This window comes from Capricornis sumatraensis, chromosome 8 (genome assembly GCF_032405125.1).
Source record: "Capricornis sumatraensis isolate serow.1 chromosome 8, serow.2, whole genome shotgun sequence".
NCBI lineage: Eukaryota > Metazoa > Chordata > Mammalia > Artiodactyla > Bovidae > Capricornis > Capricornis sumatraensis.
In genome coordinates this window covers 94,068,550-94,083,448 of record NC_091076.1, presented here as the reverse complement: position 1 = coordinate 94,083,448, position 14,899 = coordinate 94,068,550, and the positions used below count along the sequence as shown (strand labels likewise).

The following is a 14,899-nucleotide window of genomic DNA, read 5'->3' as shown; positions in this document are numbered from 1 at the left end:
GTGGGCTGTGTCCAGACAAGGCAGGCAGGGGTCTCTGAGTTAGAGGACTGGGTCCGCCAGCATCTCCACTCTGTCCTGGGAAGGTATGCATGTGGGGAGCCGGAGCGCAGATACAAGGTGCTGTTTACTTGGGGGCAAGGATGGAGGACACATTAGCTCTGTGCCAACCTCCCCTTCCCAGTATACCCTCCTCTGTGGCTGGATGGAGTAATGGAGTTGGGGGGGGGGGTGGCTGGCAGTATCACATGCCCCACCCACTGTAAGTAGCTGCAGAGACAAAGGTTTGCTTTCCCTTCCCTAGGGGTGGCATGTTAGCTGTGTGTTTAGAAATGGGGCCTGGGGGGCCCGGGTAGTTTGTGTTTCTGCAGGGAGGAGGGGGGACAACAGCTATAGGAGCTGGGGGGAGTGCAGTTGGTGCTGAAGTACCAGCTGCTCTTTAATAATTAATTCTTCCTACTCACATCCCTTTGAGGAGGGATGTCTGGAACACGGCATCAGGCTCAGCCAGCCTGCTAGAGGACGCACTCCTCTTGGTGGGGGGTGGGGGGAAGACGGCGAGGGGGGGCGGTTCTTGGCGTTTTTTTGGAGCACTGTCGCTTGCTCATGAATGAAAACCTGATGCAGCCCGTGAGGGGGCCCATTGTAGCTGACTTTGGCTAATTAAACTTTCTCTGCCTTTCTTCTCCCCCACCCCACCTCACCCCAGCCCCAGCCCCAGCCCCAGCCCCAGCCCCAGCCCTTTCTTGAATGGGGACCCTGTCTGGTAGTGCTGGTGAGGGGGTATCCTTCTGCCTGAGGTTTTAGGGCAAACAGACCCGGTCTTCTGCCCTCTGCCTCATCCCTCCCTCCCCTCTCACCACCCCCCCTCTTTTTTTTCTAGAAATAGCAGCCTCCCTCCATCTGGCTTGTGCAGATGCCTGGAGCTGCGTCTGAGCAGACAAACAGAAATGGGCCGATTGCAAAAATGAATTTGTCAGCCTGGTGCCTTTTTTCCTCCCCTGTCGCCCTCCCCCCTCCCTTAGTTTGGGCCCTGACATCTAAGTCAGCCACCCCTCCTGGCTCTGATCAGCCTCCAGGCTTCTGGTGGGCCAGCTTGGGGGAAGGCTCCAGGCTGGGGAAAGTGATCAGCCTGGGCCCTGGTCAGGAGGGGTCAAGATGAGAGTTCCTTTGTGCCTTGGGATGGGATGTTTGGGCTCATGGCTTTCTGATGAAGACTTTGGGGGCACATCTCACACTGGGAGCAGTCTCACAGGATTTGGTCCGGACAGCTCACCTGGGAGGGGAGGGGTCCCTGGCCGGCCTCAGTGCTCAGGACTTGGGCCTGTCTTGAGCAGGGCTGGAGCTGGTGTGTTGGGAGAGGGAACCACTGCCTCGTGGTGGTGGAGTTCAAGTTCCTTGAGGGATGAGATGCCTATGGGGCTGCATTGTGAACCTGGGGCTTTTGAGGCAGTGCATCCTTGCCTGTCCCTCCCTTGTCTGCCCTTCTCCTCCCACCCTCCGCCGGAGAATTGTATTGCCTTTGAATGGAGTGGGGCGTATCACCCTAGGGTGTTTTGCCCTTCCTCCCCCGGCTTAGCCATGAACTTGTAGGGTGAGATGCAGCTGGTTTTCTGCCGCCCTGGCTGGAGGTGGGAGGTGGGTTTGGATCCTGGAGTGGGACAGAGGTCTGACTGGAAGACAGGAGTTCTCAGGGGGTGTGGACAGGACCCTGGATCTGCCTGCTTGTGATGTCATGGAAGCCAGACTGCTCACTGCTCCTGTGCCGGAAGCCACGGAGCTCTTGGTCCCCAAGTGCCCCCCCCACCCAACCTTCCTATATCAATGGTCAGCAGTGAGTTTCTCCAGCTGAGGAGGGACCAGACAGCTCAGGTTTTCACCATTAAGCTCCCCTTTTCCCCCTTCAGCCCTTCCCCCCACCCCCAGTCAAATATCTGTGCTTGTCCCCATGAACGATCAAAGTGAACGCTGCTTTGTTTCCCAGGGAGGCTTCCTGGGAGTGTTGGCAGATACTCTTTGCAGGTGGACGGGGGCCTAGGGGTCCTGTTACATGTGGTAGGGGGGGCCAGAGTGCAGCCTTTCAGACCCCCGAGCCTCCTGGGAGTTCTGGAAGCCCCTCCCTTCCTCAATCCCTCCAGGGGTTGAGGACTGATGGGGGCTCAGGGCGGATCTTAACCTAGTTTTTGGCCGTAGAGACTCTGCCCCTCCTGAGGGCCCTGTTGTGGAGGTTCCTTTCACTGAGGAGACGGGCTGGGTCACTCGGGCTGCTGGGAATCGTGGGAAATTCTGAACCTGTGTTCCCCAGCCCACGGGAAAGGGTGTGAGCAGGACCGGGCGCCAGCCTTGGGGTGGGCATGGGCTGAGCTGTCTGCCCACGCGGGCCCTGCCAGGGCACCAACAGCCCCACCTGCTGCATTCCTGAGCTTGGCCCCAACCCTGCACAGCCTCTTCTGACTTTGCCTTACACCTGTGCCTGCTGGGAGCCATTCAGCCCCTTCTCTCGGCCTACTCCCACCTCCCCATCTGAGTGCACCTTTCCCTGGCTACCGAGTCAGGGATTGGTTGGCTTTGTGACCTTTGTTTTGGTTAAGGCTGTGCCCCCTCCTGTTGCCCTTTCCATCGTGACATCGTCCGGGCACAAGACAGAGTAGAATGCCAGCTAGGGAACGCTGGGCTCCTGAGATTCGGCAAGTCAGCTTTGTTGATGGGCCCCCTCCTGCTGGGATTGTGGTCCCCCCTCCGAACCTCCTGCCAATGCCTGCCTTCGTTTCCCCTGCAGGGGCTGTGTCAGGCGTTAGACGTAGAGAGGTCTGTGTGACTCTGGTGCCGGAGGGTGGGCTACCCTGACTTCCTGCTTCCTTCTATGAGGCTGGGCTGGAGAAGGGGAAGGAGAGGCCTGGTGGGTTCTCAACAGTCCCTTGGCCAGTCCCAGGGGGGCAGTAGAAGACTTGAGATCTTGGTATATGTGCAGTGTACCTGTGTGTGTGTCAACGTTTGTGTTCTCGTGTCTCTGCCATGGCTGACTCCTGGGCTCCTTGGCCCCGTATGGACCTCATGCCTGGCCATCCTTGATGAGAATGCAGAGTTTACCAAGAATTAATCTGGACAGAAGGTAGGCTGTCCAGGGGTGGAAGTGACTGCCTCTTCCTAGTTTGGGGAGCAGAGTTAGAGTTTAAAACTTGGCCCCTGCCTATTGCTTCCTGTTCCCTCCATTTCACTAGGTGTTGGAAGGCCTGTCTTCGTTTGGAAAAAATGAATGAGATCATGTCTAGGGTGGATCATGAACTCTTTAGGGATGGGCCCAGGTGGGTGCGTGTGTAGTGTCTGAGGCTTGAGGGCTAGCTGTGGGGCTAGAGGGGGTTGGGGAGCTGGAGGAGTGGAGACAGTTGGCAAACACATGGTTCTGTAATACTGGGACATCCTCTCTTACTCTACTGGCCTCAGCAGGCCTGCTGCTGGGTCTCTTGGTGTCTTTGTAGAAACTGGAAAACAGCGTCCCTTATTCTGGGTGGATTCAGCCTGTGTAGCTTGGCAGGCAGAGCAGAGGCTGGATTTCAGACCTTGTTGCGCGGGGCACAACCTATACAGCACATGCAGGGCCCTGGGTATGGGCCTTGGACCCCTAGTCCAGAGGGCACCGGATGTGGGATGAATGTGTCCGTCTTTCGAAATTCTTAGAAACAGCATGGTTAATGGGTAGAGAAAGAGCAGTTGTTGCCCTCTTTCTCTGAGGGCAACCTGTTGTTGAATGGGGGAGACCAAGACAGCAGCACGTGGCGTTTCCAGGGTTGTGACGCTAGGATCCGGGGAGAAGATGAGCATCCAAGCTCAGGCTGTGGGGCTGGAGGACCAGTCTCACCCTTAAGTTCTTTGAGGGCCTCCAGATCAGCCCTGCGTCTCTCCACTGCCCTGGACAGAGTTCAAAGGCCTTCCTGCACTTTTACCTTTGGCGCACACCCTATCCCGCATTGGGCACCCTTGGGAGTCTCTGAGGTCTCCCCACCTGGCAGTGGACATGGTTACTTGAAAGCGAGTTTGGATGTGGTTACCGTAGCCATTTCCCTTCCCGTGAGAGCTGGCAGCCTCACCGGTTAGAAAGAGAAGAAACTAGGTCTGGTCCAGTGCCGTGCTGCTGGGCAGGTGGCCCTCCCTCTGTTCCCTAGGTGTAACTGACAAGCTCCAAGGTCTCCCTCCACCCCCAGGTTCCTGAGTTGGGGCCCGCTAACCCTGCGCCATCTCTCCCCAGGAATGCCGTTCTGAATGCCTGACTGCCTCGCCCCGAAGGATGGCCTCGGATGGGCGTTAGAGGCACAGCGGCCCCGGGCTCCTGTCCCGTCCGTCTGTCTGTTATCGTCTGTCTCTCTTGACATCACCGCAGCTCCACCCCCTCCCGTCCCAGCCCCCAACGCCAGCTTCCTGCAGGCCCAGAGCCGGCATGAACTCTCCCACCGAGTCGGGTAAGAGTTGGGAGGCTGGAGAAGGCACCTGGGGTGGCTTTGGATGTAATGGGCTGTCTGGGTATATCCACCCCAGGCCAGCTGATCTTCAGGGTCTGAGCCATAATGGAATAAGGGGTCAGGAGTGGAGAAGCATAGTGAGAAAAGGAGAGAGGCAAGCCTGAAGTGATTGACTAAGAGGTAGACCTGAAGTTGATGGGTTGATGGTCTAGCCTAGCCCTGGGAGGGCATGGGTCCAACTGTGATCCCAGGCTGGCCCTCTTGACTCAGGGGCTTTCAATTCCATGCCACCCTGCCCCTGTTCACCAAGACAGGCAGGGGTGAAGGGGCTCTGTGCCCCTGAACCCCTTCGGGAGGTCTGGGGATGATGTTGGAAGAAGTTCCCTCTGATAGCTGAGTGCCCAGCTTCCTTGTCATGGTGGTGTCCTTTCTTCTTGCTGAAGTTCCATACTCTTTTCCATACTCTTTTTCTTGATGGAGGTTTGCAAGGCCTCCAGCCTTAGCCTGTGCTGGGATGAGTGGTATTTGGGTGAGGAGTGGACAGTGACACGTAGCCAAGGAGACTTGGCTCTCTTCTTTGAGTCCAGGTAGACATGGCCTGGACTGGGGAGATTCTTAATTTGGGGTCTCCAACTCTGAGATTTCTTATTCCCCTCTGCTCCTAGGAGCCTGCCTAGTGCTGCCAGAAATAGTCTGTGGGTGGGACTCCAGGCAGCTTTGTGCACGGGTGAGTCTGGATGTCTGCCCATGTGGATGTGTCCAAGCGGCCTGAGCTGGACCCTCGGGTTTCACAGGGGGGTCATGGGTCAGTGTGGTCAGAGTAATAACTGCTTTCCCTCCTTGGCTGTCTCCTTCTGCACAGACTTAAAAGGGTCAGAGTCCATCTTGCTCAACTTTAACCACCAAGCCCCGCCCCCCTCCCCCCCCAGCCCTTCCTATTACTTACATCTTTTTTTGCAGGGGTGGGAGATACCTTTCATTCTTTTAGAGACAGGGAAACTAGGGCCTGGAGACTGAAACCAGTTAGCAGGATGGTGCAAAACAGGATCAGGGAGGAGTCGAGGCCCATCTCATTCCCCGTCATCATCACTGTGTTCCATCTGGTGGCTTCCTGTCGTGAGGACCGCGTGCTGGTGACGTGTGGCCCTGACCACAGTCCCAGGGCTTACAACAGATTCAGGGAAGCCAGAAGCTGGTGGGATTGATTGGCTTTGTGACCTTTGTTTTGGTTAAGGCTGTGCCCCCTCCTGTTGCCCTTTCCATCGTGACATCGTCCGGGCACAAGACAGAGTAGAATGCCAGCTGGGGAACGCTGGGCTCCTGAGATTCGGCAAGTCAGCTTTGTTGATGGGCCCCCTCCTGCTGGGATTGTGGTCCCCCCTCCGAACCTCCTGCCAATGCCTGCCTTCGTTTCCCCTGCAGGGGCTGTGTCAGGCATTAGACATAGAGAGGTCTGTGTGACTCTGGTGCTGGAGGGTGGGCTACCCTGACTTCCTGCTTCCTTCTATGAGGCTGGGCTGGAGAAGGGGAAGGAGAGGCCTGGTGGGTTCTCAACAGTCCCTTGGCCATCTCAGCTGGATGCTGCCCCTCGCAGGGTTGGTTGTGCCTAACAAGAGTGCCAGCTGCTTCTTTCCTCTGAGCTACAACACTGACCTGTTTGGGAACCGTATCTAGGCACACCAGGCTTGGGGTCTAACCCTTGGCCGGGGGAATGGGAGCTGGCCAGAGGCATCTGTTGGTGGCTCCGAAAGGACATTTTCCAGCTTTGGGATTTTAGTGCCTTACAGTGAAAGGCTAAGATGATCAACCTCAGCTGGATCAGGTCAGTGGGTTGTCTTTCTAGATGCAGGTGGGCTGAATCCTCCTTGTAGCCCTTTGTCCCAGAGCTGGCAGGGGCTGGAGGTGTCCATCAACCCTGAGCCCGGCCAGGAGGGGCCCATCGAATTGGCCGCGACTCCTGGCTGGCTTTCTCGCTCCCCCCAGCAGGGGGAGATGCCGTCCTCTTGTGTTCAGCAAGGAGGAAGAAGGACAGGGGGCCAGAGATTGGAAAGCTGGTTTTAGGACTGTTGCCAGGCTCAGACTGGGATCATTGTTCAGGGCGTCCCGAGGCCCTTCCTACCTAGTTTTTCCGGGGCTCCAGGCCTCCTCTCCCCAATGTGGAGTTCCAGCTGCTCTGACCGGGGGAGTGGGCCAACTTCTGCACAGCCTCCCCCATCAAGGGGCCCGGCATCTGCCATTCCCAGAGTGCAGGGTGGTATCTGGGCTGAGGCTGCGGGTGCTGGGCACCTAGCAAAAGCCTGGAAACTGCTTTCCTGAACTCCACGGAAGTCCAGTGAAACCACGAATTGAAGCTGGTGTCCCTCGCAGGGAGCTTAGGAAGAGCATGAGGCTGCAGGCCTGGGGATAAAGGTGGGGATGAGGAGAGTGGTTAGTCCCCCGGGTCTCTGAGCACCCCCTCCACCCTCTCCCAAGTCCCTGAAGACTCAGCCCTCTCTCCCTCAGGACTCAGAAGGGCAGGCCTGGGTGAGGGGCAGTTTCCCTCCTTTTGTCTCAGGGCAGGAGCTTTCCTATTTGGAAAAGAAAAGTAGGAGATGATCCATCCCTGCCTTCACAGCGGACAAGTTAGTGAAAAAACGTCTTCCGGGTGAGGGGTGGCAGGTGGAGATCCCGAGAGATTTACTTCTGGGCTCCCCAGTCCTCCCTGGGGAGTGGGAGCTGATCCACTTCCCTCTGGGCTGGGCCAGATGCCAGCATCTGACCTGATTTGCCTCTTTTGCAGTCCTGGGAGGACAAGCAGAGGCTGTTGATGGGGCTGCCCGCTTCCCTGAGGAGGCTGCTGCCTGGTATCTGGCTTCTCTTTAGGCACCGGGAGGCTTGAGGATTGAGGCTTCATTTTCATTCCTGCTCCCATCAGTGGGTGTGAAGGACTGACAGGATGTGCCCCTCGCCAGCCTGGAGGAGCTATCCTGGGGCCTGGGCCCAGTCTGGTCCCTCACTGCCCTGTCCTCTGTGCTGTAGCCAAGAGGCGTGGGCACGGGGAAGGCCTACCTCTTGAGCCAGTGTAGATGGCTACAGGGCCCCTGGAGGAGGCGGCCGGGTTCCTTAGCCCCAGCATGGGAGGGAGACAAGCTTCATGACAACACCTGCCTGCCCAGCACCTCCCAGCTTGCTGCACACTTTCTCTCCTTCCCTTTCCCGGCTGCCCCCTCCTTTCTGGGTGACCAGAGAAACTGGGGCATAGGCGTGGGGTGGAGCCAGGAACCTCGGCGTCCTGCCTCCCAGCCTCAGGCTCAGCCTCTGCCTCTGTGCCCCCGGGGAAGGAGGAGAAAGTGGGGCAGATGCGTCATGGGGCAGGGGTCTGGGTAGTGGACTCTGGTGTCCCTTCTCCACTTTGATGCCCCCTGGCATGCCTCTGAACTCACTGTGGATTGAGATCGGTGCCATCCTCCCCTGTCCCAACATTCCAAAAGGATTGAAGGCTTAGCATGGAATAGTCGGAGGAGGCAGGGTCAACCCCGAGGGGATGTGGAAGATGCCACAGTAGGTGTTCACATTTTCCCTGGGCTGGGTCTCAAATGAGAGGGTTTAGCCAGCACCCAGCATGGGACCTGGCACATGGCAGCTCCTGGGCCATGCTGACAAGCTCCAGCATGACTTGACTCCGAGGGCAGGAGAGAACTGGAGGGCAGGCAGGCCTGCCTCCAGGGCCCCATGGCAGCTTGCACCCTGCACTCCATCCGGGGTACCCCCCCCCCGCCCCGCACCAGCCCTCGGCTTTTATACTCTGTACAAAGCAGATTTCACTTTCTTCCTTACAGTCAGGGCCCCACCCTGGCCTTTTGGGACCAGAAGATGGGAGCCTTTGTGAGCTTAAGGAACCACTTTAGGTTCTCCTTCTCCAAATTTAAAGGGTTAGGAGGCCTGAGCCCAGCCTCTGAGGGAGAGAGGGAGCAAACGAGGTCAAGGTGGCTCTGGAGGGGATGGTGCCTGCTTTTCATGAGGCTACTGTGACCCATTCTTGGTGGGTGCTCTGTAAGATTGGTGGGGTGACACATGCATGAGAGAGCTGGGGGAGGGGGCATGGAGAAGAGACATGAACCCCGAGGAGAGGAGCTATAAAGCAGGAAGGATTGAGGTTAGATGTTAGGAAGATGTTGCATCACTTGAACCTCAGAATAAAAAAAACGAAACTTGTCCCCATCCCAGGCCTCCTCTCTTACTGCCCTGAAGGATTCTGGGAACTATGCTGAGGATCGTCTGGCTGTGTCTGACACTTCCCACTTCAAGCTGTTGCTGAAAGGCCTAGCAGTGCTGGGAACTGCCCTGAACCCCTGGCTCTGGCCACCTCTGGGTGCCCAGCCTCCTGGGGGCTCCCAGCTTCTCTAAACAGGGAGCTGTGTTTCCTTAGGGTTCTGACTGCTCCACGTTCTGGGGGCCCTGCCTTTTGAGTCATTGTTAACTGATGATTTCCTGTCTTCCAGAACAGGGTTTCCCTACCATACTCTCCTGTGCCTGGGGCAGGCAGAGAGAGAGCCAGGACAGGGCCAGCCAGCCCTTCTGGTTGCTTCCAGCGTGGGTGGGTGGAGTCTTGGTTGGGACGGGCTGCTGCCCCCAGCTTTCTGTGCTCCCTGGAGACTGCTGCCTGTCACCCTGCTGAGGAGACCTTGACTTTCCCTCCCCCTTGGCCAGGATGAGTTTGGGGTGCATTGTGCTGAACGGAGTCCCCAGACCTACTCTGAAGTGTCCACCAACTCCAGACCCCTGTGGGGAACACTGCTCCATCACGTTTTCTGGAGTCTGTCCTGACTAAGAAGCTGAGGCTCAGAACTTTTTTAGCTCCTGTTAACCTCCAGCTTCCCTCATACCCATCTTACCCGCCAGTCTAGCACCTGGGACAGCCTACCTCTGCCCCTTCCCCATCCATGTGATCTCTCCACCTGAGGGCAGGAGGCCCCTTTGCTGTCCCCAGCTGGCAGGAGCCACATCTCTTGTGTCCTTGGTTGGCCAGCTCCTCCTGGGCTCCCGACGGGAGGGTGAGGTCATCCAGTCCAGGGAGAGGACAGGTGTCCCTGGCTCCATGCCTAGAGTTGGGGGCAAGGAGGGGCCAGGAGGGGGCTCCAAAATAGCAGCTGTGACATCAGGAAGGGGGAGGGGGAGACAGACCCAGGAATAACCGGGCTATTAAAAGGCTTCAGTGAGGTCAGGGGGCCAAGTGGGATCTCTGTATCAGTGGGAGGCACAACCTCAGGAGAAGGGATGGGCCAGCAGTGGGAAGCGTAGGTGGGGGTATCACCGGTCCTCATGGCACACCAGTCTCAGGTCCCAGCAGGGCCTCAGGAGCGGGCCCTGCTCTGCCAGGCCTGAGGCTGATGGGGAAGGGCTGGATGCTGGCAGCCCCTCAACTCTTCTTACAGGGGCTGCAACCCCAGGTCTCCTCCTGCCTTGGTCCCAGGGGGGTGGTCATTGTACCTGTTACTGGAAACCCTGGGGCAGTTTCATGTGCCCTCCATGCAGGGAGCAGGGGCTGTGGTGGTTAGAGCTCAGACATGAACTTCAGATGTCCCAGCCCTACCATTCAAGCGGCTGTATGACCTGAGTGACTTCATCTCTCTGTGCCTCTGTTTCCCCGTCTGCACCTCTCTCCCGAGGTCATCGTGCAGAATAAACGAGGTGACCTATGTGCTACTTAGCATTGCACTCACCGCAGGAAGAGCTACCTGTGGCCTGAGCACAGGCAGGTGCTCCCAGATTCCCTTCTGTGGCTGGGGTGAGGCCTGTCCCGGAAGGGTCTCTCTGCCCCCTGGAAGGAAGCTGAGCAGCCTCTGGAAGTGACACCCCAATAGGTAGGAGGGAGCCACCATTTAGCTGCTGGTCAGGGATCTCCCTGCTGGTTGAGGGGGCGGGGAGGCACCTCCCAGGTCTGAAAGAGGGCAGAAGGTAAATCAGCTCCCATTGGCTATTAGGACTCCTGGGAAGATGCACGGTTTGGCCTGGTGGCCCTGTCTGCCCACCTATCCCTGACCTTTTCAGTTGCTTTATCTGCTCCGGATGGTGCGAGGAACGTATAGGACGGAGTCAGGCTTTTGGGGCTCTAGCCCCTTGCCTGCCGAAAGCAATCCCAGAGCTGCTCCCAGATGTGTGGCTATTCCAGCCCGAGCCCTGCCCCAGCGCAGCCTCTGGCCACCCGGCTCTGTGGCCTTGGCCCTGAATGCAGGCTCTTCCCGGTTCCCATCCCCCTCCCTGGCGCTTCCTCCTGGGGTGGAACGCGCCTCCCCCTCCGCCCCCCCCCCACCCATGGGGCCTCCGCCAGGCCCGGGCTCCTGGCAGCCGGCCGGCGGCTCCCTGAGCATGCTCCACCTATTTATAGACAGGGCCCTCCCCCAACTGCTATTTCAGTCTCCTGCCAGCTGCCGGCGGCTCATTCGGGAAGGAGGAGCAGGGAGCCAGGAGGAGCAGGGAGCCGGGCCCAGAGCTGTCACCCAGGGCTGGGAGGGAACACAGAGAGTCTGCCTGCGTGCCCAGCTCCCCTTCCTGTCCCCTGAGTGCTCAGCCAGACCCTGCTCCTGGGAGCTCTGGAGAGACTGGTGGTCGGCTGCCCCTCTAGAGGGGTGCTGGGCCCGTAGCTCTGGGGCTCCTGGCTCCTCTTGTCGCCAGGAGTGCCCAGGCCGGATGAAGCACCTCCCCATCGCACTGGTCGCAACAGCCGTGGCCTGAGGGAGCCCCCGAGCAGCCGCAAGGGCCCCGCCCGACCACCTTCCCTGTGGCTGACTCCCCGCCTCGGGCGGCCCCTCCCGGGCATGCTGCTAGTGCCCAAGGCTCAGGGGCTGGTGGAGATGCTGCAGACCATCTATGAGACGGAATCCTGTTTCTCAGCAGATGGGATGCCAGGCCGGGAACCAGCCTTGGAAATCCTGCCCCGGACCCCTCTGCACGGCATCCCCGTGACAGGTAAGTGCCTCCGTGTCCCCGCCTGCCCTCTGACATTGGGCATCTTCGTCTCTGCAGCTGAGCGTCTGGCTCCAGGTCTCACCCAGGTGGGGTCCTGCCTAAATCTTTCTGGAGGTCTTTGTTGAGAATATGTGCAGTCAGGGGAGGTGTGCTCTCTCAGGTGGGCTTCCCTGCTCTCCCAGACCTGCCCTCCCACCACGCCCTCCAGCTGCACTGCGCAGCATCTCTTTGGCCGCTGGCAGGGTCGGCATCCAGTGCTGGGGGCTGTGGATTACTAGACGGTCCTGGCCTAGTTGGCACTGTGGTCAAGAGGGGAGAAAGTGGGTCAGTGACCTGCCTCCAGGCTGTCCGCTTCCCAGGTTTGGACAAGAGAAGAAACTAGAGCTGGAGTGTCCATAAGAATAAAGGCTTCCCCCCCGCCACCCCGCCAGCTCCTCTGGTGCGTTCTTGGGGTCAAGAGGGTCCATTGCAGTGATTTCTGCCCGTCCACAGGTGAGAGTGTCCTGGGAGTTGACATCTGGGGAGGAGGTTTGTCCAGTTCTGGTCGAGTTAGGCAGAGGCTGGCAACTGGGATGTTGGGGGCCTTGGCTCCCTTGACTACCCCCACCCCGCATATCGCTCCTTCCCACAGGCCTTGGTTTATTGTCAACACATGAGGATGAAGGAATGTTACTCAGGCTCACAGGGCTTGAGGACTCCCTAACCCTGCCCCCTTCTCAGCAGGGACTCTTGGCTGGGGGTGGGATCCCCCAGGGCTGAGCCACTCCCTCTCTCCCTCCCAGGAACCTGTTGGCAGCAATCAGGCCTTCCTGGCACAGCCTCCCCACCAGGCCGGCACCACCAGATGCTTCCTCTAGGGAGGGGCCTGCTGGACCCATGCCTGCTTGGCCCCTCCTGGCAGTGGCTTGGCACTTGGGTGTGGGTGTCTGTGTGTGTGTGTGTGTACGGGGAGTCTTTGCCTCTGGGTTGGTGGGTGTGGGTCCCAGGCTTTGGATTGGAAGGTGGGAGCCATGTGCCTGCACAGGCACCCGTGATTTGGCTCTAAGCTGTCCAGGGATAGGGTTGCAGCTGAACTGGGATGTGTCAGAGGATGAAGGTTTGGGGAAGATTGGAAAACCCTTCAAACAAGGCCAGCCATCTGCCTGGGCAGGGATGCCCATGCGGTCTCCTAAGGTCGTGGCATTACCCTGGGGACCAGCCCTGAGGATGCCCGCTGTGCAGGCCTCTGGGATGGGATTAGAACCCTAGGGCCAGCGGTGCAGTCTGTGCATAGTCCCCTGGGAGGGGTGTAAACACAGGGGGCCAGTCTAGCCCTGCTCCAGTCGAGCCCACAGCTCTAACTAAAGAACCTATCTGCTGACTTCTGCCTTGAAGCCCCTGGGAGTCAAGGTGGTCTCTTGGAGAGCAAAAGGCTGACTGTGCAGAGCATCTCTGCTTGGGGGAGCAGCTCTACCCCATTTGGCAAATGCCGTATCAGTCCACCCATCCTGCCCTGTCCCCACTGTTCTGTGCCTTCCAGAAGCAGTTGGCTGTTGGCGTGAAGTTTCCTCCTTAGCATGTCTTCTCTTCTTCTTTCAAGTTGGACCCCAGAATCCTTGCAGGCTGGATTTCTGCTGCCCCCATCCCTTTCCTAAAGGCTCCCCATCTCTACACCCCGCTGGCCCCTGCAGCCAGTCTGGCTCTCTAGATCCCTCTGGGCACCCCCTCCTCCACCAAAACCGACGCACGCACACTGCCTAGCCTTCTGAGCGGTGGCGTGGTCCATGCTGGCAGGAGGGAGGCGTGAGTCACCTCAGCGGCTCGGGGAGAGGGCTAAGAATGTTCCCCCTGTGCAGCTCTGATGCTGTGTCTGTGACGCGGCTGGGGACAGATATAGGCCTGGATCTCGGCTGCCTTGTTTTTTTTTTGGACTCTGGAATGTAAATAGATGTTTCAAATAGAAACGCTTTAACCTTTGGGTTAAAAAAAAAATCCACCCTGGATAAACACAGCCATGAGGGCCAGGCAGCCTGGTGTTCCCCCCTACTATCCCCTCCTCCCGCCCCACCCCCCTCCCCGCCCCACCCCCTCTTCTCCATCTCTTGTTCGTCTCCAGACAGGATGCAAAAGCCTGTGGCTAAAAAAGCAGGTGTCCAGGAGCACTTCGTGGGCAGTGTGCGTCGCCAGGCCTCCCCAGCCCTAGGGTTTGAGGAAAGGGAGCTTTCCAGGGTGAGTGTCTGCCCTGAGCTCTTTGCCCACGCCAGCAGCAAGTCTTTGGAACCCTGTTTGAGGGATATCCTTGGCTCTCTGGATGGTCTTGTGCACTCTTAGCATGGTGCCTGGCACATGGATGAATGAATGTTGCTTGAGGGGGCTGGCATCCGGGGTTGGTTGATAGCAGGATCCTCGGGCTCTATTCTCAGGCTTGGCCCTCTGGGTGAATAGACAGATATGGTACGTTGCCCCAGTGGGTGAGCCAGAGTCCTGGCGGGCGAGCCCACGAAGGATGCCGGGGGCTCTCCACTATTTTTGTTGAAGGAGGGGGACAAACCACAGCTTCTGCTAGTGCCCTCAGGGCTTCCCTGATGGATGGGGTCTCTGCCTGGCTCCCCCCGCAGCCCACAATGGCCACCCTTCTCATCCAGGCTTGGTCTCAGCTCAGGAAACCCAGGAGATTGAACTCTGGGACACAGTGCTGGGGGTTCCCCTGCCTCCATTCTGTTGGGCCTTGGATTTCCCTCTGGCCTGGATTGGGCAGAGCTGCTGCTTGGGCAATGTGCAGGATGTTAAAAGCAGGCATGGAGGAGGAGTTCTCTTTCCCTAGTGAGGGAGGGTGTGAATTCCGCTCATGCCGGGAAGGGATGCTGTGGATGTTGGGAAGTGCTGTGGGGTTTGTGTTTGGTATTGGGGTTTCCCCTGGATATTCTTTTTTTTTTTTTTTTTAAATTTATTTATCTATTTGACTGTACCAGGTCTTAGGGCATCTGAACTCTTAGTTGTAGCATGTAGGGTCTTTTTCCCTAACCAGGGATGGAACCCAGGCCCCCTGCATTGGGAGCTCGGATGCTTAGCTGTTGGACCACCCCCTGGATAGTCCTCTCCCCTGGACATTCTTGTTCACATTCTTCATGCCATTCCAAGTTTGGCTATGTAGGTGGGTGTGTAGGTGTTGGGGTGTGGGAAGATCGAAAGGGCGAAACTAGGTGGGAAGGAAATTAATATTATAATATACTAAATGATGGGTATCGGTGCTTTCCTTACCTGTTTCCTTTGGAAAGGTATTAATAGTTATGTTTTACAGTTGAGAAAGATCTGAGAGGTTATGGAACTTGCTGAAGGTCAGAGTAAATGACTTTGGGCTTTGGACTTGGGTTTTTGTGTAGGGACACCGCTAACCTACACAAGAGCTTCCCTGTGCAGATTTTTAAAAGGCAGCCTTTCTTCCAGGTGGCTGTATACTCATACCAGAGTGGATGGCTTAGCATGCTTGGAGCATGCGCTAGATCTCAGCCCCCAAC

The 14,899-nt window shown here is 57.9% G+C and overlaps 1 protein-coding gene across 5 annotated transcripts in view; it reads left to right on the top strand.

The window, feature by feature from the left end:
- Nucleotides 1-14,899, top strand: part of HDAC5 (histone deacetylase 5) — a 36,973-nt gene that overhangs the window by 1,596 nt on the left and 20,478 nt on the right. For 2 of the 5 annotated variants that reach the window (XM_068976657.1, XM_068976653.1), the window contains exons 2-3: nt 4,244-4,454; nt 11,331-11,402. In XM_068976657.1, coding sequence (XP_068832758.1) covers nt 4,433-4,454; nt 11,331-11,402 — 94 coding nt within the window. In that variant the 5' untranslated portion in view covers nt 4,244-4,432. Of the gene's footprint in view, nt 1-4,243; nt 4,455-10,273; nt 10,298-10,918; nt 11,403-14,899 lie in introns of those variants that run through there. The other 3 variants (XM_068976656.1, XM_068976654.1, XM_068976655.1) reach the window with 3 other exon arrangements.